Source organism: Rana temporaria, chromosome 11 (genome assembly GCF_905171775.1).
Source record: "Rana temporaria chromosome 11, aRanTem1.1, whole genome shotgun sequence".
Taxonomy (NCBI): Eukaryota; Metazoa; Chordata; class Amphibia; order Anura; family Ranidae; genus Rana; species Rana temporaria.
Genome location: NC_053499.1, coordinates 20,053,690 through 20,075,683, shown reverse-complemented (window position 1 = coordinate 20,075,683; position 21,994 = coordinate 20,053,690). Strand labels below are relative to the sequence as shown.

Sequence of the window (21,994 nt, the reverse complement as noted above, 5' to 3'; positions counted from 1 at the left end):
TCTGGTAGGCCTATTTCCAATTTTACTTGGAAGGCGATATCTTGTCCTTGAGGATCCACATGGTCATTTTTTACCATCCATTTATTTCACGGAAATAATTATTTTGATGGACTTCTTATTTATTACTATTTTGTGTTTGTGTTTCTAATAACACGAGCCTGTATGGTTTTTTATAACACCAGCCTGTATAGTTCCACCATTATATGTTTATTTATGTTATCTATCACTGTTTTAGTACAGTGTTCATTGATTTAGCACCTACCAAGAGGAATCATTGTCCCCATGGTATCACAGCGCTACACCTTTTTACCTACATCACTGTCCAATATTTGTCATATTGTAGTGTAGCTGCTTTAGTTTTTAATTTTATTTAGTTAGCACAATATTCACCCCCTTTTTCTAGCAGGATAATATGCCTTTCCACACTGCAAAAACGGTTTATAAATAGTTTGTGGAACCCAACAACAAATTTGAGTTGTTGACTTGGCCACCAAATTCTCCACAGCACAATCAAATCGAGTATTTGTGGGATGTGCTGGAAAAACAAGTCCGATCCATGGAGAGCCAAACTCACAACTTACGGGACATAAAGGATCTGCTGCCGACGGCTTGGTACCGCATACCACAGCATATCTTCAGAACTCTAGTGGCGTCCATGCCGTGATGAGTCAAGGCTGTTTTGGTGGCAAAAGGAGAACCTACTCAATATTAGGTGGGTGGTCATAATGTCAGGTAGGTGGTCAAAATGTTATGGCTGATCAGTGTACATGTACTTAGGTGATGTCCATGTGGTACAGCCTACTTTTATTTTATAGAATGCTTTTCAAGGAAACATACAAACAAGCAGTAAACATATCCTCAGAAGAATCCTGCAGGACTGACTTCTATGAATGCCGTGACACAAAATCGCTAAGCGCTGTGAATGTGCGCACGTGTCACGCATTTCAGAGAGCTTTTAATGGGTTGTCAAAATACCTACTGTGTGGATTGCTGATCTTTAGAATGGTTCTAAAGTCTGAAGTTTTTTTTTACCTATGCATGAAAGTAAAAACCTGCAGCTCCCCCCTCAGCCCTCCTTATACTTTACCTGAACCCGATCTCGATTCAGCGATCTGCACAAGAGCAGTGGCTCTCACAGGTCTCTTCCCCATCATTTGGCTGAGACACAGCAGCAGGAGCCATTGGCTAGACCAGGGGTGCCCAACCTTTTGAAGCACGAGTGCCACTTAAGCGAATTGGTACCCGGTCGCGGGCCACAATGAGCGGAGCAGGTCTGTGTCCTCTTTGCATATACAGAGTGGATACGGACACAACCCACTATAATTTTTTGGGCAGACTGGATTGAAGGAAGGACACAAGTCGGTTTACATCTGCCACTCCTTAGGCCGCGTACACACGATCGGTCCAAACCGATGAAAACGGACTGAAGTTCAGTTTCATCGGTCCAAACCGCCTGTGTGTACGCCCCAACGGTCTGTTGTCCTTCGGTCCAAAAAAAGAGAACTTGCTTTCAAATCAAACCGATGGACGGCTGACCGATAGGTCAAAACCGATGGTTAGTACGCAAAAGCATTGGTTCAAAACCCACGCATGCTCAGAATCAAGTCGACGCATGCTTGGAAGGATTGAACTTAGTTTTTTTCAGCACGTCGTGTGTTTTACGTCACCGCGTTCTGACCCGATCAGTTTTGAAAACTATGGTGTGTACGCACATCAGACCATCAGTCTGCTTCAGCGGTGAACCGATGAAAACGGTCCGTCGGACCATTCTCATCGGATGGACTGATCGTGTGTTCGCGACCTTAGAGGTGAATGGCGGATCCAATTAGGTCAAACTGAGCGTGTGAAATGGACCCAAGGCTGCTTTCACACTGATGCGCTGTGGTTTACCCACACTGCGGGTGCAATGCAGTGTACCTTTGGCTGCCCTGCACTTTGCAATAGGCTTCTATTATATTCTGCAGGTTTGGTGCACTTTCAGAAAGCGCACCAAACTTGCAGTTATTAACAGAAGTCTATGGCTCAGTGCAGGTAACCCGCAGGTGCGCTGCTTTGAATCTGTGGGTCAGTTTGAAAGCAGCCCAGTAACCACTGCAGAACAGATATGCCCATTTATACACTGTGATTTTAGTAATAAACTGACCTTTAATAACAGAATTCTATTCTATTCCATCCCAGAGCAGGAGGTCGTAGGCCACATCAGAGGGCTTCCCGGGCCACTGGTTGGGCACCCCTGGGCTAGACACACAGAGGAGGCTTGGGAGCAAGCACGTACGAAGGCCCCCAGAGCAAGCAATCTGGGGCATTCAGCAGGGGGAACCTTTGAAACCATTAATAAACTTGCGCTAAGGAATTGTGATCAAATCCTGTTGCTGCTGCTCAAAGTGCTAAACACTTAAACAATCCTTTACATATTATATCACAGTGCATACAGTATATAAAGAAACCTTTAGTATTTCTTTAAGCCTCTAATAAACATTTAATGCAACTCCTATAGAAATAAATTAATTCAAGGTTTTTGTATTTTAAAAATGGAGGCCCGGTTTAAACGAAGGGCTCTTTAGGGCCTAGTGCATTTGGTAACCCCTCTGCTCAAAGGTATACGTGTAAGATACAGTATGAAAGAAGGGCAACTACCCCTTTAAATACTAATCTCAAATGCATTCACAGCATTGGAATTCTAATGACTCTTGGCGACGCTGAATATTTCTCTCGACAGCCCTGATGCTCTGACACTTTATATTCCTTCTCTGCCACTTAGAAAGGCAGAGCTGGAAAGAGGGAGCCCTCCAGAACTGGAGAAGACTGCAGCACCGTACTCCTTTCTCTCTCTCTCTCTATCTCTGGGAGATAAGAAGAAGGAAGTTATGAAACAACACGGATCATTGTCAAACATGAAAGGGAAATCAGGCCGGAGGGAGAAAACTGCAGCGGAGAGTGATGCAGCCAGAATCCCACTACTGATCAGTTCCTTTATCTAATAGAAAGTCATTCATATGTATCCTTTCTTTGGTTTTATAGACACCATCTGGACGATTTTATAAGCAATTGCAAACATGATGTGCAAAGGAGAATATTTCAAACGTCTTGCATGCTGCAGTATAGGCATTCCTGGGTGAAGAGAAGCTTCCATAAAGATGAATGACAGCTCATGTATAAATAAAATACAAGTTATAGTGAGTGGCCAACAATGGGGTAAATTCAGTTAAGAGATACGACGGCGTATCTCCAGATACGCCATCGTATCTCTGGGTGTGCGGCGTCGTATCTATGCGCCTGATTCATAGAATCAGTTACGCAAAGATTTGACTAAGATCCGACCAGCGTAAGTCTCTTACGCCGTCGTATCTTAGTTGCAATTTTAGTCTGGCCGCTAGGTGGCGCTTCCGTATATTTACGCGTTGAATATGCAAATTAGGTAGATACGCCGAATTAGAAACGTACGTTTGCCCGGCGCATTTTTTTACGTCGTTTACGTTAGGCTTTTTCCGGCGTAAGGTTACCCCTGCTATATGAGGCGTATCCTATGTTAAGTATGGACGTCGTTCCCGCGTCGAATTTTGAAGATTTTACGTTGTTTGCGTAAGTCGTTAGCGAATAGGGATTTGCGTAATTTACGTTCGAAAGCATTGGCTTTTTGTGGGTTAATTTGGAGCATGCGCACTGGGTTACATTCACGGACGGCGCATGCGGCGTTAGTCAAAAACATAATTTACGTGGGGTCATGTTTTTTTTGCATAAAACACTCCCACCTCTTCACAGTTTGAATTAGGCGTGATTACCCGGGCAGATTTACGCTACGCCACCGTAACTTAGGGCGCAGGTTCTTGGTAAATACAGAACCTGCCTCACTAAGTTACGGTGGCGTAGCGTATCTGAGATACGCTACGCCCGCACAAAAATAAGCAATTCTACCTGAATCTACCCCAATGTTTTTTTTTTACCGTTTGGCATCAACTCAACTCGCCATGTTTGGAGGAGGAGGAATGTTGCCTATGACCACAAGAACACCATCCCGACCGTCAAACATGGAGGTGAAAACATTATGCTTTGGGGGGGTTTTTCTGCTAAGGGGACATGCCACAATGTGTTAGTATGAGGAGCAGTGCATACTAGTACATTATGACACAAACATGCAAAGGGCCCATTTTAAAAAAAAAACAGGTTCAGAGAGTTTACTAATGCTTTAACCCTAATTGTCCAGATGACCCAAAAATTGGAGTGGCACCAAAACAGGAATAGAGGGGAAATCTTCCAACATATACATTTCTAAAAGGGGATTTTCCTCATTTTGGAGAACTTTCCTCTCACTGTCTTTGGTGTTTACAGGATAGGAAGTGAAGGGAAATCCCCCCAGTGGGACACAGGTTGCAACAACAAAAAAATCTGACAAGAGATTTAGCCCTTCCCTATTGTATCAAGAATTCTAAAAATTATAATACAGTAAAACCTTGGTTTGAGAGTAACTTGGTTTGAGAGCGTTTTGCAAGATGAGCAAAATATTTTTATAAAATTTGCCTTGATATACAAGGGATGTCTTGATATAAGAGTAGCGTCAATGTCACAACTGAGTATAAAAAAGAAGAGGAGTCTCTAAGTGTAGCAATATGGTTACATTTAATGAAGGTACAACATTTAGCAACTTATTGCTACACTTATGCCGCGTACACACGAACAGTTTTCTCGACGAGAAAACTGCCATTTTTTATATTGGTCGTGAAAACCGGTCGTGTGTATGCTCCCTAGCAGTTTTCTCGACGAAAAAAACTGCCCGCAAAAAAATTGAAACCAGCTCTCTTTTTTCTCGTCGTGTTTCCCGTCAGCCTTTTACTCGTCGCGAAAAAAGGTTGTGTGTATGCTTTTCCGAGGGGAAAAAAACGTGCAGGCTTAGAATCAAGTATGTAGACCAAAAGCAGCCCAAAGGGTAGCGCCATTTGAAAGGAACTTCCCCTTCATAGTCCCGTCATACTTGTTGTACGTCACCGAGCTTCGGTCAGACTTTTTTTGCATGAACATCGGAAAAAACGTTGTTTTTTTCCTGCCGAGAAAAATGGTTGTGTGTACGAGGCATTAGAGGTGCCTCTCTTCTCTTTTATACCCTGTAAAAAAATGCTTTGATATACAAGTTCTTTGGATTACAAGAATGTTTCTGGAACGAACGCAAACCAAGGTTTTACTGTAAAAAAAAAAAAATTGGCTTTGCAATTTTTTTTTAGGCTACAAAGAACAAAATAGGTTTTAGCCTAATGGCTAAAAGGATCTATAACAGAAAATTGAGCCTAAAATTGTGCCTGGAGTTCTGCTTTAAAGATAGGCTGGCCAGTTATCCATCTCCAAGGCTGCCGTATCAGCGGTTTCTACTTCCCAATCCTGCGCTGACAATCAGACCGCTCTGCAAATATCACCTCGGATCTCTACCCGCTCCTGTCTTTTGACTAAGAGATTTTTGAAGCGCTGAACTATGGGCACACAGGAGCCTCAGGACATCTGAGAGCTTATTAGCATCACCCTTGATAACAAGCAGTGTGTGTGGCGCAGATTCCTGAGTCAGAAGGTTCCATCACCCTTACACGGCTCACATCAGCTAAATAATGCACAGCGCCTAGAGAAACACAGACGTCTATCTAGGTTAATTACATGCGTAGCACAAACAAGGACAAGGGCTGGTAACGGAATAATGACAGAGAGATGACCCTGTGTTTTGGGAATTGTCCTCAGTATTTCTGGCCCAAAGAATGGGAACGTGACGGAATGCTTAGCTGGGAACTGAGCGGAATCTTTAGATCAAATCAGAGGGTAATGAGAAGACATTTTTAACAATGAAGATCCAACTGACACTGAGCAGAACTCTGCATACAAAGCACAAGACTGCCAAAGGGACAAAAGCTTTAGTTTTATTAGAAGCATTCGTTTTTAAATTGGCACAAACAAAAGATGCAGACAATCTGACGATCTCCTCCTAGAACCAGATGACAAGTTACAGCAACAAAGTATGTTACATGCTATCAAAAACAGTTCACTGGGCTCTATGCAACAAGAAATGCTTAGCACAATGGTGCACGCCAGCCTTTAGCAGTTAAAGGCGTAGTCCACTTTTTGGAAAAATTTAGTAAATGCACCAATTTTGGTAAAATAAAAAAATGTGCATCTAGTAAATTTTAGCATGGAGGCCCACAGAGCATTGCATTTTGCGATCATTGTGTCGAGGGTGCAATGCAAATACACTTGCAAAAGCTTTCCTCCAGGCAATTCTACACCTCTATATAGACTTGAAGACACCCCCCTTAGTCCAGACCCCCCATCAGTATAGACACCCCCCTTAGTACAGACCCCCATCAGTATAGACACCCCCCTTAGTTCAGACCCCCATCAGTATAGACACCCCCTTAGTACAGACCCCCATCAGTATAGACACCCCCCTTAGTACAGACCCCCATCAGTATAGACACCCCCTTAGTACAGACCCCCCATCAGTATAGACACACCCCTTAGTACAGACCCCCATCAGTATAGACACCCCCTTAGTACAGACCCCCATCAGTATAGACACCCCCCTTAGTACAGACCCCCATCAGAATAGACACCCCCTAAATACAGACCCCCATCAGTATAGACACCCCCCTTAGTACAGACCCCCATCAGTATAGACACCCCCTTAGTACAGACCCCCATCAGTATAGACACACCCCTTAGTACAGACCCCCATCAGTATAGACACACCCCTTAGTAAAGAATCCCCCCTTAGTACAGACCCCCGCAGTATAGACACCCCCCATTTAGTGCAGACCCCTGCAGAATAGACACCCCACTTGGTGCAGACCCCCCATCAGCATAGGCACCCCCCCTGCACATGTCCATCTACTTCAAATAGAGTGTAAGTACCGTACAGACCTCAGAACAGCGCGGCTGCGGACGTGTACACACAGCGGTGTGTCCCTCAGGTGCCGGCGGCTTCAGTTCACTTCGTTGACACAGAGCGAGGCGCAAGTTAGTGTAGGGCAGCGGCGGTGTTAGCGGTGCCGCAGCTGCCGCTATCCACGGGTGTCACCCCTCTGACGGGTGTCACCCGATGTGCGGCCCGCACCCACCTAGCAATACCTCTGGACTGGAGGCTTGCATAAAGCTGTTAACGGGTCAATGAACTACAGTGAGGGAGGAGGGATTGCCGGAACACTCTCTACAAGTCCCAAAAAGAATGCAAATGATAACCTGGATATTGCAGCAAACATTCAAATGAGGCTGAACACTGATGACGTAACCTCTACAATTAGGCCTTATTAGGGTCAAACACATCAGAGTGAGCCAGCCTGGCTGAATACAATACCAATAGTGTGACGTCATCAGTGTCAGGCCCCGTACACACGACCGAGTTTCTCGGCAGAATTCAGCCAGAAACTCGGTCGGAGCTGGATTCTGCCAAGAAACTTGGTCGTGTGTACACTTTTCAGTGAGGAAGCCGACGAGGAACTCGTCGGGCCGAAAAGAGAACATGTTCTCTATTTCCTCGTTGTTCAATGAGGAAAGTCGGCCCGCCGAGATCTCGGCGGCTTCCACACTGAACTCGACGAGGAACTCGATGTGTTTGGCACGTCGAGTTCCTCGGACGTGTGTACGGGGCCTAAGCCCTCATTTTATGTTTGCTGCAATATGCTGAGTGGAGACGAGCTCCCTGAAGTCAGTACCTAGTTCATTGTAGACTTGAGAGATACACAAGGGCTTTGAGTAGTGCAATTATCTAGAATCTTCAACAAACTTTGATGGTGCAACTGTGCAGGCGGAACCACACTAAATTAATGCAAACAATAGGATTTCCCTGGAGAATGGACCCTGTAATTCAGGTAAGGGGAGGGGGGAGGGTTTTGGCCATTGGGTACGTGACCACCATGTTTCATGTTATACCCTATATTTGGGTGTAATGTAAAACATTGTCCAAAAGAAAGACTGCCTGCAAAGGGTCTATCCACCAAAAAGCTATAATTCAGTTGGTCCCTGTCTTCACATACTGTATACCTTGGAGCCCAGTAGGGTCAGGGTGAGTAATTGAGCTCCAACTGTAAGATCTCCCTACCATAATTCCTGTTCACTGGAGAGTTTTAGGTGTTCCTTCAAAACGTTTATTTGCTCCAGCAGAGATCTCACCAATAGAGTCCCAGAGAGATAAAAGAAACCCAGCATCTACCAAAACCTTAAATAGGTATCACAGCTCTGATAGAATTTAAATTAAAGGGAACCCCATTCTAAACAAAACTCTTCTGTGGCTTTTAATAGCAGAACTATTTGGATCTTTAAACATATTAACATTCTGTGTCAGTCTCAAAAAAAAAAAAAAATCACTCAACGTATGCATGCTAGATGATACAAGTGACATCAGTGAGTGAGTATAAGAGCCAGGCAACTAGCATTTTCAGAGGGCGGTCAGCAATGAAAGCCTTTGTATTTATTAAGCAAAGTTTTCTTACGATTACTGGCAGTTACTGCTGTGTCTTTGAGTCTTTAGAGCTTGCTACAGAATCTACAGCTGCCTAAACCTTGACTTTTAGCCAAAATCATTTCCTTTCAGTGTTGGAGAGATTGGGTTTAGGTTGCTCTTATTTCTTTACCCTAAGGAATCACTTCAAAATAAATAGTACCATAATCAGAATGTATGATCCTCGGCCACATATGCATGGCTATTAATATTCATGGCCACTAGAGAGGTGCCCACCGTCGTACATTAGTGGTTAATGAAGAAGGGCCTCTTACATTGATGGTCACTCTAAACAAAAAGCCTTCTTACTTGGTGGTCATTGTAGAAGGGCCCATTACACTGGTGGCCAGTGGAGAGGGCATCATTACACTGGTGGTCAGTGTATAAAGGCTCCATCACATTAGTGATGTAGCCTTTATACACTGACCACCAGTGTAATGAGGCAATACTCAAAGAACCCAATGTATTTTTGGGGGTAACATAGTTAAGAAAAGGTTGATCTAGAGCAGCAATGGCAAACCATGGCACCCCAGATGTTTTGGAACTACATTTCCCGTGATGTTCATGCACTCTGCAGTGTAGTTGAGCATTAAAGGAAATGTTGTTCCAAAACATTTGGGGTGCCAAGGTTCACCATCACTGATCTAGAGGATGTGAAGCTACTTGATTATATATGTAAATAGTTCAGCCTTGTGCAGAAATTCTCTCAAATAAATGGCGCCACAAGCTATCGTTGTCTGGTATGTACAAACTTTTTTTTCTCAACATCAGTCTGCTAGTCCCATGACTTATATCACACCTTTTCCAAGATGCATCTCATTCCGCCACACCTAATCACACACCTCCTTCACATGAGACTAGGGCACATCGAAGACATATCTAAAAATATACACAAACTATAACCGATGGTTACAACGGTACAAAACTCATCCAGGACTCTAACAACATCAGTCATGTTATTTGATATGGAGATTTCAGTCCACCTAGAATACATGGCTAGGGCAATACACATATGTGAACTTGTTTCTTTCTTACCTTGCCGACCTTCACTTGGCTTGGGTTGAACCTCTTCCACACATTCTGCAGGAAACCACCCAATGTGCCCTCTAGCATTTCCTTCCCAGAATCCTCCTTCTCCAATGCTCAAAACTGCAGGAAAAATATTTTTAAATAAGATTTTTGTATAATGTTAGAAAATTACATATACTAACAGAAAAGACAGATAATCCAGGCAATATTCCATATTACTAAAGAGTGAAAAAGGCAAAGTATAACTCTGCAAGGGGTTCAAACAGAAAGTATATCAAAGAAGATCTAGAAAAAAATCCTCTGGCATCAATAGTTTCTAGGAGAGTGGGTCCTTGGAAAGTTATAAGGGCTGACCTACTAAAGGCCTACTAAAGGCAAATCGGCTGTTTTCTTTGCAAGGGAAGCTGCACTTTCCAAGGGGATTTTTTATTTTTTTTTGTTTTACTTGCAGGCAGTTGGGTATCCTTTGCAAAGTGTAATTTCACCATATTCACTAAGCTCTGAGGAAAGTTCCCTTGTGCAGTTCAACTTCCCTTGCAAAGTGAATAGCCTATTCGTCTTTAGTAAACCAACTCTGTAACAGTCATGTGTTAACACAGTTCACGATCTTCCATTCCATTAACCCAAGACAGCTTCCAACACTCCAACCATCCAGCAGACCCGATCCATTCCATAAGAATTCCCTCAATAACCAGACTGACAAGCTCTGTTACTGAGTCAAAATGTATGAACACTTTTAAAGGTAACTTAGCTTTCTTATATACAGTCTTAGAACCCAAGTGAACAATGAATCAACTCCACCCACACGGTACTTCAATCACATTCTTTTACATAATGACATTCAGTTGAGCTAATTATATCCTCCGACAATAAGTGATTCACCTGCAGAATACACATTTCTATGTCAGACGTTTTGGGCACCGATCTAACATGATCTAACATGACCTAATTACTACAGCTGAGAAGTAGTCACATTCCACACATAAAACAGTATTAGCATACTTAATGAAAGGTCTTGGAGCAGACTCAATTACCATCTCAACAGCCTGTGCTACACAGAGGAATGAGTTATTATTGACCGGTAGAGTCACAATATTAGTTCTTTGCAGACATTAAGGAATGTATGGAGGATTTCTGTCCCTACTAAAACAATCCAACATATGTCCCTTATTTCCTGGCTCAATCTGTGCCCAAAAGTGACTCCTGTTACAAACTCCATCTCGATAGGTCAGGGATAAATATTGAACTTCAGAATCTTTTTTCAGTTTTTGTTAGCATGGGAAAAAGCTACTTGCCTGGAAGTCTTTTTTAAAAAAAAAAAACTGATCCAGAATCTCTGAACCTCCTAAATTACATATTACTTATTTCAAGTCAGTGTACCTTCAAAAAGCTATCATTTTCAAAATGAGAGTAGAGCAACAGCAACCTAATTAATTTCTCAATTAGAAGAGAGGTATGGCCAAAGCTTAGCCATACTTCTCTTGTGGGTCAAAGAAGTACCCTTACTTTCATTCTCCTGTGACCCAGAGTAAGATTATAGCAGGCTATTACCCTCTATAAGCGGACAGATCAGAGTCACTCTAGGCTCTGAAAAAATCCTACCAATATTGTCCAGATCCACCCAGCAGCCTGATTGACAGTGCATGGCTGAGAGCCGAAACCAGCAGCACCCACCCCTTTTTCAGCCCGGTGCTCCATTGAGCACTGCAAGAGCAGAGAGCAATGGCTGACAGTTAATGCTCTCCACTCCAAGCAGACTATGATCTGAGCAATCAGCGGTCATGTGATCGCTCAGTTTTTGCCTTAGAGTGGATGTGGGACAGCTGCAGCAACACACCTATGCTCAGAGATGTATTATGGCCTAGGCCGACACGGCCCAGGCCTAGCGCGGCACTTTGCGGGGGGCGGCGAAAAAGCACATATCTTCTTCCCTCTCAAATCACTCCCCAGCACATATCCCCATACCACCCTCTCCCCCCAAATTAAAAGATGCTCTGTCCCCATCCCACCGTGTCCCCCTGTCCCCATCCCACCGCGTCCCCATCCAACCGCGTCCCCCTGTCCCCATCCCACCGTGTCCCCCTGTCCCCATCCCACTGCGTCCCCCTGTGCCCATCCTATGAAAATGACAGGGCGGGTCTTAAAAAGGAAGGGGTGCGTCATATATAAAGTAGGGGGTGCGTGAGTTTCACCAGGCCTAGGGCAGCACAAAACCTAAATACACCCCTGCCTATGCTGCAGCTTAGAGGTGAGGATGGATGTTTGTTTTTTGCTTAAACCTCAAACTTCTCCTTTAAAGTTTCCTTTTCAGGGGTATAAGCAGTATTTCTATTGATTTCTGAAATGCCAATAAGGAACCAGGTCCAAATTAATTTTGCCTTCTTCATACACATGCATGCACTCAGAGACGTTGACATTTTTTTCCTGCAATCAAGGGTAGATGTCCCTGTCGGGAAAAGACAGTGATTATTGTGAGCGGCCGTAAAAGCCGCTAGTGATAATCGCAAGTGAATCCGGCAGGCTGATTGTACCCAAGTTGATCGATCAATCAACCAACCAGTGTCTTAAAGCAGCCCTGATCGCAACACTGCTAAAGGGGTGTTATCTCACTTCAGCAAAGGCTTACAATGCACTGACATATTCTCAGACTCTGAACTTGGTAATCATAAAGGCTAATTACATTCGTTACCTTTGCATGCGTAGTAGTTTTTCAATCAGTTCCACTAGAACCTCTGAATCAAACAATGGTATCATTTCTGATTCTCTTTGCAGCAGGAGGGATGATGAACAATTTATTATAAATGCCATGAATCAAATCATGCTGGATTCACATTCACAGTGCAATTTTGTGTTGGAGCAAACGCATAAAAAGTTGCATGATCTCGGTGTAGCTACCATAGCATGTGTGTATTTTTTGGAGACCAACACCTTAAGGCCCCTTTCAGACTGGGGCGGGAGCCGCGGTGGCGGTATAACGCCGCTAAAAATAGCGGCGCTATACCGCCGGGATTGCAGCGAGAATCAGCCGCTAGCGGTGCGGTATTAACCCCCGCTAGCGGCCGATAAAGGGTTAATACCGCCCGCAATGCGGCTCTATAGAGGAGCATTGCGGGCGGTATTGCTGCGGTTTCCCATTGTTTTCAATGGGAAGGAGCGGTATACATGCCGCTCCTCTCACCGCTCCAAAGATGCTCCTGACAGGAGATTTTTTTGTCTCCCGCCAGCGCATCGCCTCAGTGTGAAAGCCCTCGGGCTTTCACATTGAGTCTGCAGTGAAGGAGTTTTTCAGGCGGGATAGCAGCGCTATTTTTAGCGCTGTGCAGCCTGAAAAACTCCTCAATGTGAAAGGGGCCTTACATATTTGAAAATTGCATTGGAAAGCTCAACTTCCCTCTAAAACTGCACAGTCTATTTGCATTTAGTAAATTAGACTACATACAGCCTACGTTTTACACCTAGATGATGAAAGACCATAAGGATGATCTACTATGGGCAAAATAGGCTGTTCACTTTGCAAGGGAATTTTCCCCAGAGCTTAGTGAATGTGGTTAAATTTCACTATGCAAAGAATACCCAATTACGTGCAAGGAAAATATATATAAAAAAAAAAAGCCAAAAAAAAAAGGATTTTTCTTGCACATGATTAGATGATGGAAGTCGGCAGAGCTTCACTTCATTCACTAAGCTCTGGAGAAAATTCCCTTTCAACTTGAACAGTGTTTTTCCCTTTAGTAAATCCACCAATGGCTGCACGGCATTTCCCATGGAGGTTTCCCTGATAATGTTGTTGAAATGGCCACTTGTCTCTGTTGGAAGCAGTATGACAACACAGAAGCACAATTAAGAAACAGGAACATTGTGCTGTCACCCTATAACAGGATGAGTCTGAAGAAGGACCTTCACGGCAGGATCAACATTGCTTGCGCTTGTCACATTCGATGCCATCGCTGCCATCTTGCTTCACCCTACCTATGCCTACGAAGCTACCGGGCATGAGTCAAAGTCATTTCGAGCATGCGTGGGTTTCCACAGCGACCAGGTAAGTATACACATTCTCGAGTTTCTCGGCAGGAAAACTGCTGAGAATCTCACAACGAGAAAATAGAGAACATGTTCTCCATTTTTCTCGTCTAGATTCTGGGCAGTTTTCTTGTTGAGAATCCTGAAAGCCTCGTACACACGCTCGGTATACTCAGCAAGAAAGCTCTGCCAGCAGTTTTCTTGCAGGTTTTTAAACCAAGCGTGTGTACGAGGCTTAAGTCCAAGCAAAAACCAACTCTAAAGCCTCATATACACTATCAGTTTTCCTGCAGGTTTTTCTCTTCAGGTTTACCAAAACCATCTAATATGAGGTCAAACCTTAAGAGTTTCAATTTGTATGCAATCGGGCAGGCCCTTGCACTACACGGTTTTGGTAAACCTGAAGAGAAAAACCTGCAGTAAAATTGATAGTGTGTATGGGGCTTTAACCTGCTTTCTGCCACATTCTAAACCTAATCTATCTAAGCAAAAACCGCTGTACTTACCGTATTTATCGGCGTATACCGCACACTATCGTGGGCAAAATCGTGGGTGCGCGATATACGCCGATACCCGCTTTCCCGCCATGAGTTTGAATACTGCGCCCGCATATAGCGAGCGCAGTACACTCGTGAATCTTCGGCCAGTCTCGGCGCCTCTCGTACTGACGTCCTGACGTCCTGAGCGTACAGGACGTCAGTGCGAGAGGCGCCCGAGCCTGCCCGAAGATTCACGAGTGTACTGCGCTCGCTATATGCGGGCGCAGTATTCAAAGTCGTGGCGGGAAACGAGCGGGAGGACGCCGCCGAAGGACGCCGGAACCACCGAAGATGGACACCGGACCCGCCAAAGATGGACACCGGACCCGCCGAAGATGGACACCGGACCCGCCGAAGATGGACACCGGACCCGCCGAAGATGGACGCCCGACCCGCCGAAGACGGACGCCGGACCCGCCGAAGAGGACACCCGAAGCCGCAGAAGGACGCCGGACCCGACGAGGCCGCAGATGGACGCCGCGCAAGACATCAAAACTGTAAGTACAAAAAAACAAAAAATCTTTTTTTCCCACAGGATTGGGGGCCACTTTGGGGGTGCGCGGTATACGCCAGAGCGCGTTATACCGCGATAAATACGGTACTTATTCTGCAGCCATTCCAGTCTAGTCTCCAGCAGCAGAAGCTGTGTGCAGGAGAGAATGGACAACGGCTGTGAAATGGCTGGAAAGTGACGTCACCCTTAGGCCTTGTACTCACGGCAGGACATGTCCGATGAAAACGGTCTGCAGACCGTTTCCATCGGACATGTCTGGCCGGGGACTGCCCGGGGACTTCTGTTCGATGGCTATACACACCATCGAACAGAAGTCCGCGCGTAAACAATACGCGGGGCGTGTCCGCGGTGTCGCCGTGTCGATGACGTGGTGTCGCCGCGACAATGACGCGGCGACGTGGGCGGCCCGCCTTTAAAATGCTTCCACGCATGCGTCGAAGTCATTCGACGCATGCGAGGGATGGCGGGCGGCAGGACATGTACGGTAGGTCTGTACAGACGACCGTACATGTCCGGGCGGACAGGTTTCCTGCGGACTGTTTTAAAGCAATGCCAGGAAACAGTTGTCCGCTGGAAACCTGTCCGATCCGCCCGAAAATGGTCCGCTCGGGCCAACACACGGCCAAACATGTCTGCTGAAACTGGTCTGCGGACCAGTTTCAGCAGACATGTTTGGTCGTGAGTACGGGGCCTTAGAGTTACTATGGAGCTTCCGTTGTCGGCTGCCTCTTCTGCACCTGCCTACATACTGAACCTGCCGCTGACAGCTGATGCTGGGATCGGATCGAATCGGCTGCAGAATATGCAAGTATAGCAATTTTTGCTTTACAGGGTTAGATATATTAGATTTAAACTGTGACAGAGAGCAAGTTTAGCGTTAGTTGGGTTTTGCCTGAACTTCCTTGAGATTTTATTGATTGGGTTGACACGCACTTGTGTAATTCTATTTTTCTGCATGTTCACATATTTGAATGAAAAACTACATACAAGAGTAGGATTTCTACTATGTTACACTCAATTGTAAAATGATAGAAGGACCTTTTTCATGTGTATAAGTAAAAAAACAACAACTTATAAATATAAGTACAATTTCAGAACGATGCCTTTTGTTACAGGAAAAATCCAAAAAATACCAATTTAGTCTTAAATACACAACAAATATATTACAAGAAAGAAAATAAAACATTAGGGCTTTAACAGGAATTGCCACACTTGCTTTCAGAAGATTTAATTTGTCCAGCAGCTATTATTGTAATTTTTCTATGCAACAGTTTTCATAACGGCCCCAATGATATCAATAAACAGAAGTCCAATGTGCGCTGCCAATTCCCAGGTAGGGAAACAGCAGTGTCAGAATAGCCTTTGCTTGGCCTTCTGATATGGGTGACATTTCTGAGATTCCAGCATTTCACAATATGACTGATGGGCTTCTAATCAAACAGTACACTTCATTTCATTAATCAAGGCCTAATCTGCCAAAGCCATCTGCTCAAAAATAACATCGAGCTTCATCTTTTCTCATTTCCTTTCCAAACCGCTCATTACACATGACAGACAGCTCTGTTCTCTATAGCGGGAGCAGCTATATGACAGCCTATAGAGGAACGAGCTGTGCTGGCAAACACAGAAAAAATGCACTTGTGTATGGCATCAGGTTCTCAGTGCTCAGTGAATGACTTATTTTTGCTTAGTAGGCCATCAAAGAATCCCTGTCATGTTACAAAAAAAAAGTCAAGATCAAAGGTCCCTGCAATGGAACTCTTATGCCACGTATACACGTGCGGGATTTCCGATGGGAAATCCCGAGGGGAAAGCAGAGAACCTGCTCGGTTCAGTCTTTCCCCTACACACGGACAGATTTTCCAACAGGAAAACTGCGATGGAGCTTTGTGTGTACGCTCCATCGCAGGTTTTCCATTGGAAAACTGCCAAAAGCCGCCGGGCAAAAGTCCGCTGGTTTTCCCGGCAGGGAAAAAAGAGAACTGGTTCTCTTTTTTTGTCCGGTGTTTTTTGGGCAGTTTTGCCGTCTGAAAAACTGCAAGGAGCATACACACGGCTGGGATTCCCAGCCAAAAGCTCTCCTCGCAGTTTTCCCGTCTGGAAAACTGATCGTGTGTACGAGGCATTATACTAACTTCTCTGATGTCCCGTGTCTCCTGCCTTCCTCTTATTCCAGCACTGCAACCTCTGTAACGTTGTCCATAGATGGCTCCTAGTTTTTTTTTCCTTCAGCATCCATCCAAGCAAGTAAAGTGGATGAAGGAATCCCACTGCCAGGACATTGTATTCTGACAGCAGAGACTTTCCGCTGTCAGAATACACTGATCAGCATCTGCAGCCATTGATCAACAAAGGTTTTCCAGATTGTCGGTTCAACAGAAGTCACTCTAACTATAAACTTCTGTTGAATAGGGATAGCCACACTTAGATCGGAAGTTAGCTAGTCCCTACTGAAGAAAATTTTGATCGTCTACAGTCAGCTTAAAGGAGAAATAAGGCTTCTCGTATGGATCACAGGACTGCAGTTAGTTCTGTACTCCGGTGACTTTTTTTCAGCCAACAGCAGGCTAAAGTCTGCTGTCGGCTGACAACACTCAGCCATTCCAGGCTCAGGATGGGTCCCGACTTTACAGTTGGGATCCACCCAGATGCCTGAACCAGCAGCTGGCTCAGCCTCTTAATGAGCCCCTGGGAGACTGAGCCAGCTGCTCCCGCACCCTCCACAAGCCAGCGTTCCAGTGAGCACTGAAAAGGCAGAGCAGCGAGGCGGTGGCTGACAGTCACAGCTCTCTGCTTAGAGCAGAGGAGAGAACTACGTGTTCAGCTGTATTTGATCGCTCATTTCTCACTACAGAGCTGGGACAGATGCAGCATCCACCTAGTCCATGGGTGCTCAACCTGTGGCTCTCCAGCTGTTGCGGAACTACAATTCCCATGAGGCATTGCAAGCCGCTGACAGGTACAAGCATGTCTCCCAAAGGCTGAGGCATTATGGGAATTGTAATTTTGCAACAGCTGGAGAGACACAGGTTGAGCACCCATGACCTAGTCAGTATAAATGATTTTTTTCCTAATCCCATACTTCAAGACTCTTCGGCACTCGACACTTCCAGTAGCGTCAGATGTCCAATGTGCGTGTGATAGACCAATATATGTGAGGCTTAGTTCTGATGGATATACAATGGAAGAAATAGTGAGGGAGGACATTGTTCTGGTCTTAGACTGCTACTTCTTTGATCACAACAAAAAAGAGCCTTCAGCAAATGATAAACTGTGAGGTGGATATTGAGGAGCAGCTAGTACAAAGCAGCTAGTACAAAGGGTCTAGAAAATTAAAGGGGAAGTATGGGATAGGCTATTTAACTTTCTTTTTTTGTTCTTTATTTATCGAAAAAGACATAGGAGTAATAATCCAAATGATTTAGTCAATATCAAAAATAAATCAACTCGGACACAGCTGAGAGATCAAAGAAAGGTCAGCATGTATAGTCAAACAGACGGAGACGAGGGGGGTAACGACCTGCAGTAACAACAGCGAGTCCCACAATGAGAGAATGACCAGGTAGTGTAAAAGCAGTTCTATACATTAGAATCCAAGACTCCTGAGCTGGCTGCCTGTCTGCCACGGAGTACTAGACCAATAGCAATTTGAGGATATATACAATATATAAAAAAGAATACGAGCAAAGGTAAAAAACAAAAGAAATAAAAAAATTGAGGGAATAAAAAGTAGGGGGGGGGGGGGGGGCTTATGCTCCGGGAAGAAGGGAACCCAGGTCATCCGAGGATAAGTACAGTAAAGTAAACCAACTTGTAATGCTCCAGGCTAAACCCTACTAGTTGCAGACCTGTGGGGAGTCAGGGCTGCCCAGAGAAAAGTCCCTTCTTTTGTTTTTCTAGCAGGGGGACTTCATATATCATGTAGGTTCCTGTAACGGTCCATTTGCTGTTTGAAGGTTTAGAGGGGGCGGTTACAACTTCAGCAACCCACCCCTCTTTCTGTCCTTTCGCCACTGTAAGATATGGCCATGGCTACTGAACAGGTAAATAAGTTCAGGCACTGTGCTATACCCATGTATTTTCCACTATGCACAAGTGGTATAGACATGGCTGGATCCCCCTATCCTTCATGAAAGCTCCTTCCCACATCCCCATACTGTACACAGTAATGAGCACAGGCAGCACATCTCCTTTCTCCCAGCACAGCTTAGATGGATTCCCTTACAGGCAGCCTCTGTCTGTACACTGTGTAGCTGCACAGCTGTTTTTATCTGGGGACTTCACAGGCCAGAACTGCAGCATAGCAGGCAGCTACACAGTGTGCAGATAGAGGATGTCTGTAGGAGAATCCATCTGAGCTCTATTCCATGTGAGAGGAAGAGGGAGAAGGAGAGCAGACAGACCAGAGCCAACATCAAACATAGAAGAAAAAGATTTGGCTCCTGGCAAGATTGTCGGCATAAGAATCCAGAGAAGACTGTAGACCCTCCAACAGGAAGGGTATACTTCTCAGATGGCTGGACAGATTTGCATGCATTAGTAGCTCACAGGGAATAGGATGAAGCTAAATCCATACTTTGCTTTTAAATAAAGATCTGAAAAAAATTATATTTTTTCCCAAGAAAAGTCCTTTAATATTCCACTCCCTAGTTAGTGTGTATGGATGTCCAAAAACCTTTTTTGTTTTCAGTTTCACATAAAGTGGGAAGGGTTAGAACAAGTCAAGTTTTTAATAATATGTCTTCACTGTCACAGAGATGTAAAGTAATAAAAGATTAAAAATATTACAGCTTTCACCAGAAAAAGAGGTGATGTTATACCTGTTCCAGTGCTAACTGTCATAGAGAGGAATTCCCCTCACTTTGCAGATATCTTCTAACTTTCTGCAGTGTGTCCAGGACTGGCTGTGAATGGGAAATCTCCCCAACATGACGCATATGTTGTGTCTAGTGGAAACATACCTCTTATCCGGTCCCCCTTGTAAAGGGGAATCTCGCCTTCTACTTGAGGTTGATACGGTTTCACCACAACAAAATGCCTTCCAGGAAGAGCACTGTACAGCTTTCGCTTTGGTCCCTGATAATCCCCAGTAGAGGCCGCTTCCTTGTTGGCACCAGGACTGAAAAATAAACAAAAAAAACACATATTTCATAATTGTTCTAGCAAAGAAACTTCAAGTGCATTTCTGCTGAGTATCTGAAATCTATCTTCATATTACTGTAACACAATACTAATTACAGAAAAAAAAAATAGATGGAATGGAAACGATTCAGAGTCAGACACTCAGATTCTTCTGCACTGTGTTGTGATGTCAACCTAACATGTTTTCAGGCACTGGGTGCTGGAGGATGAGGCACATTTAATGCGAGACACTCGGGTTCTAGTGCGCTGCACTATCAATCTAACAACATTTCAGGTAGTGAATGCCAGAGGATTAGGCCCCATTCACACTTGTGCGAGTTGCCATACGACTTTGGACCCCAAAATTGCACCCAGTGTTTTCCAATGAGTACCATTCATATCTGTGCTACTTAAAGTCACAGCGACTTTAAAGTAGTTCCTGGTAACACAGAACGCTGTGTTATGGCTAGTTCATATTACCGTTACTCTCTGAAAAGTGATCTGTATTTCAGATCGTTCTTCAGAGGGCATTTGACAGGTGGCGAGGAGGCATATCACCTCTTCACTGCCTCTTCAACCCCTTGTATCCTGCAGTAGCACTCTGTAACTGCAAGCATTGCACGCAGTTGTGGGGCATCCCCATTCAGTATAAGTACCGCCCAGTGACTGGGACAAGGATTTTTGCTGCACCACAATGCTACGGCATATAAAAAGACATACCTCTGCTGCCTTTGCAGCTAAAGGGGGAGCTCTGGTCGGGTGTGAAAGCAGATTTAGCCTAGGTTAAAAAATTAGTGCTGCTGCATAATCACATGTTTTTTTTAGTGCATTTTTACGTTTTCTTGTCAAAAATGCACCATAATTAAACTGTAAAGCTCAATTTCAGACTGATATGAAAGATAAATATTTTTAGTCAGGTTGAAAAAAGACGCAAGTCCATCTAGTTCAAAAAAAAAAAAAAAAATATACAATCTCATATACACAATCTTTCACCCACAGTTGATCCAGAGGAAGGAGGAAAAACCCCAGCAAAGCATGATCCAATTTGCTGCAGCAGGGGAAAAAATTCCTTCCTGACCCTCCGAGAGCCAATCGGATTTTATCTGGATCAACTTTACCAATACATTTTACTATCCAGTTATATTATTATGTACATTTATAGTTACATATTTAAAAAAAATATTCAATACATTTTAGATAATAAATAATATAATAATTCAATAAATTAACTGAATATTTATTAATTCATAAATATTCAATACATTAAATTTAAAGAAGTTATAAAGTCATCTTTTTTATAAAAAAAAAGGGGGGGCTACTTATCTGCTCTGTAAAAATCATCGGTATCTTACCTACTCTTCTGGGGTCCCCCACTGGTGCTCTCCGCCTCCCCTCTCCTGGATGTGCCCCCATACCAAGCCATGTTCTAGGTGGGCACATGTGTGGGCATGCTCCTGAGTCAGGTTATGTGCGTCCATAGACACACATAGAGCAGCTCAGCCATTCTCCCCACTCCCTCATTAAAAATGTATTTTTAATTGCAGATAGTATAAATACCTAAATCTGTCATAGTAGTTTTCTGCAATCTCCTGTACATCAAGGCTCAGAAAGGGAGATTCAGCAGTTTGCTTGTGACTTTTGCCCTGGTAGCTTGCTGACAGAAGGAGAGGAGAGCAATACCTTAGTGCAGGGATGAAGCCTGCCCTCCCCCTTCCCTGCCTTCAGCCTCCTGGGATACATGTGAGGCTTTGCATCTCTACCAGTCGGTAAATCTTGAGCATGTGCAGTAGGGGTCAGCTATGACACATCAGGAAATCACAGCCCGCTGCTGAATCCAAGATGGTGGCACTGGAACAAAGACAGCGGTGTAGGAAGGCAACGTTGGCCTTTTTGGACTGGTTAGTATGTTTTTTTATAAAATGCAGCAGCAATATTACTTGTATCTGCTGACATTTACTTTATTGGAACCTGGGTGAAGTCCCTCTTGATATAATAATGAACACTAGCTTTAAAGTATTATGCTATATGTATTTATTGGTCAACACATCAATTGTCACTATAACACTATAGTCATGGGCTATAATAAGGCTTATAAATCTGAATCGGACCTCAACATGGAGGTTGAGATTTACTGTGAGCGATTCCCAGGATTGCAGATGCCTGTTTGGCCCAGTGGAGTCAGTGCTTTCCCAGTGTCAAAAGGACACCTCAGGAGAAGGAGGAATTTTTAAATGATTCAGTGTGCTGCGCTTTAACAGATTGCCCGGAGAAATACTCAGTTCCCAAAGGAGAGAGAGGCAGAGT

The 21,994-nt window shown here is 44.3% G+C and overlaps 1 protein-coding gene across 5 annotated transcripts in view; it reads right to left on the bottom strand.

Moving 5' to 3' along the window:
* The window catches only part of SHANK2 (SH3 and multiple ankyrin repeat domains 2), a 530,251-nt gene that overhangs the window by 314,108 nt on the left and 194,149 nt on the right, over positions 1-21,994 (bottom strand). For all 5 annotated transcript variants that reach the window (XM_040328114.1, XM_040328117.1, XM_040328115.1 and 2 more), the window contains 2 exons: positions 19,531-19,688; positions 9,503-9,616 (listed from right to left, as the gene is read on the bottom strand). In XM_040328114.1, the coding sequence (XP_040184048.1) occupies positions 9,503-9,616; positions 19,531-19,688 (272 nt within the window). The remainder of the gene's footprint in view (positions 1-9,502; positions 9,617-19,530; positions 19,689-21,994) is intronic.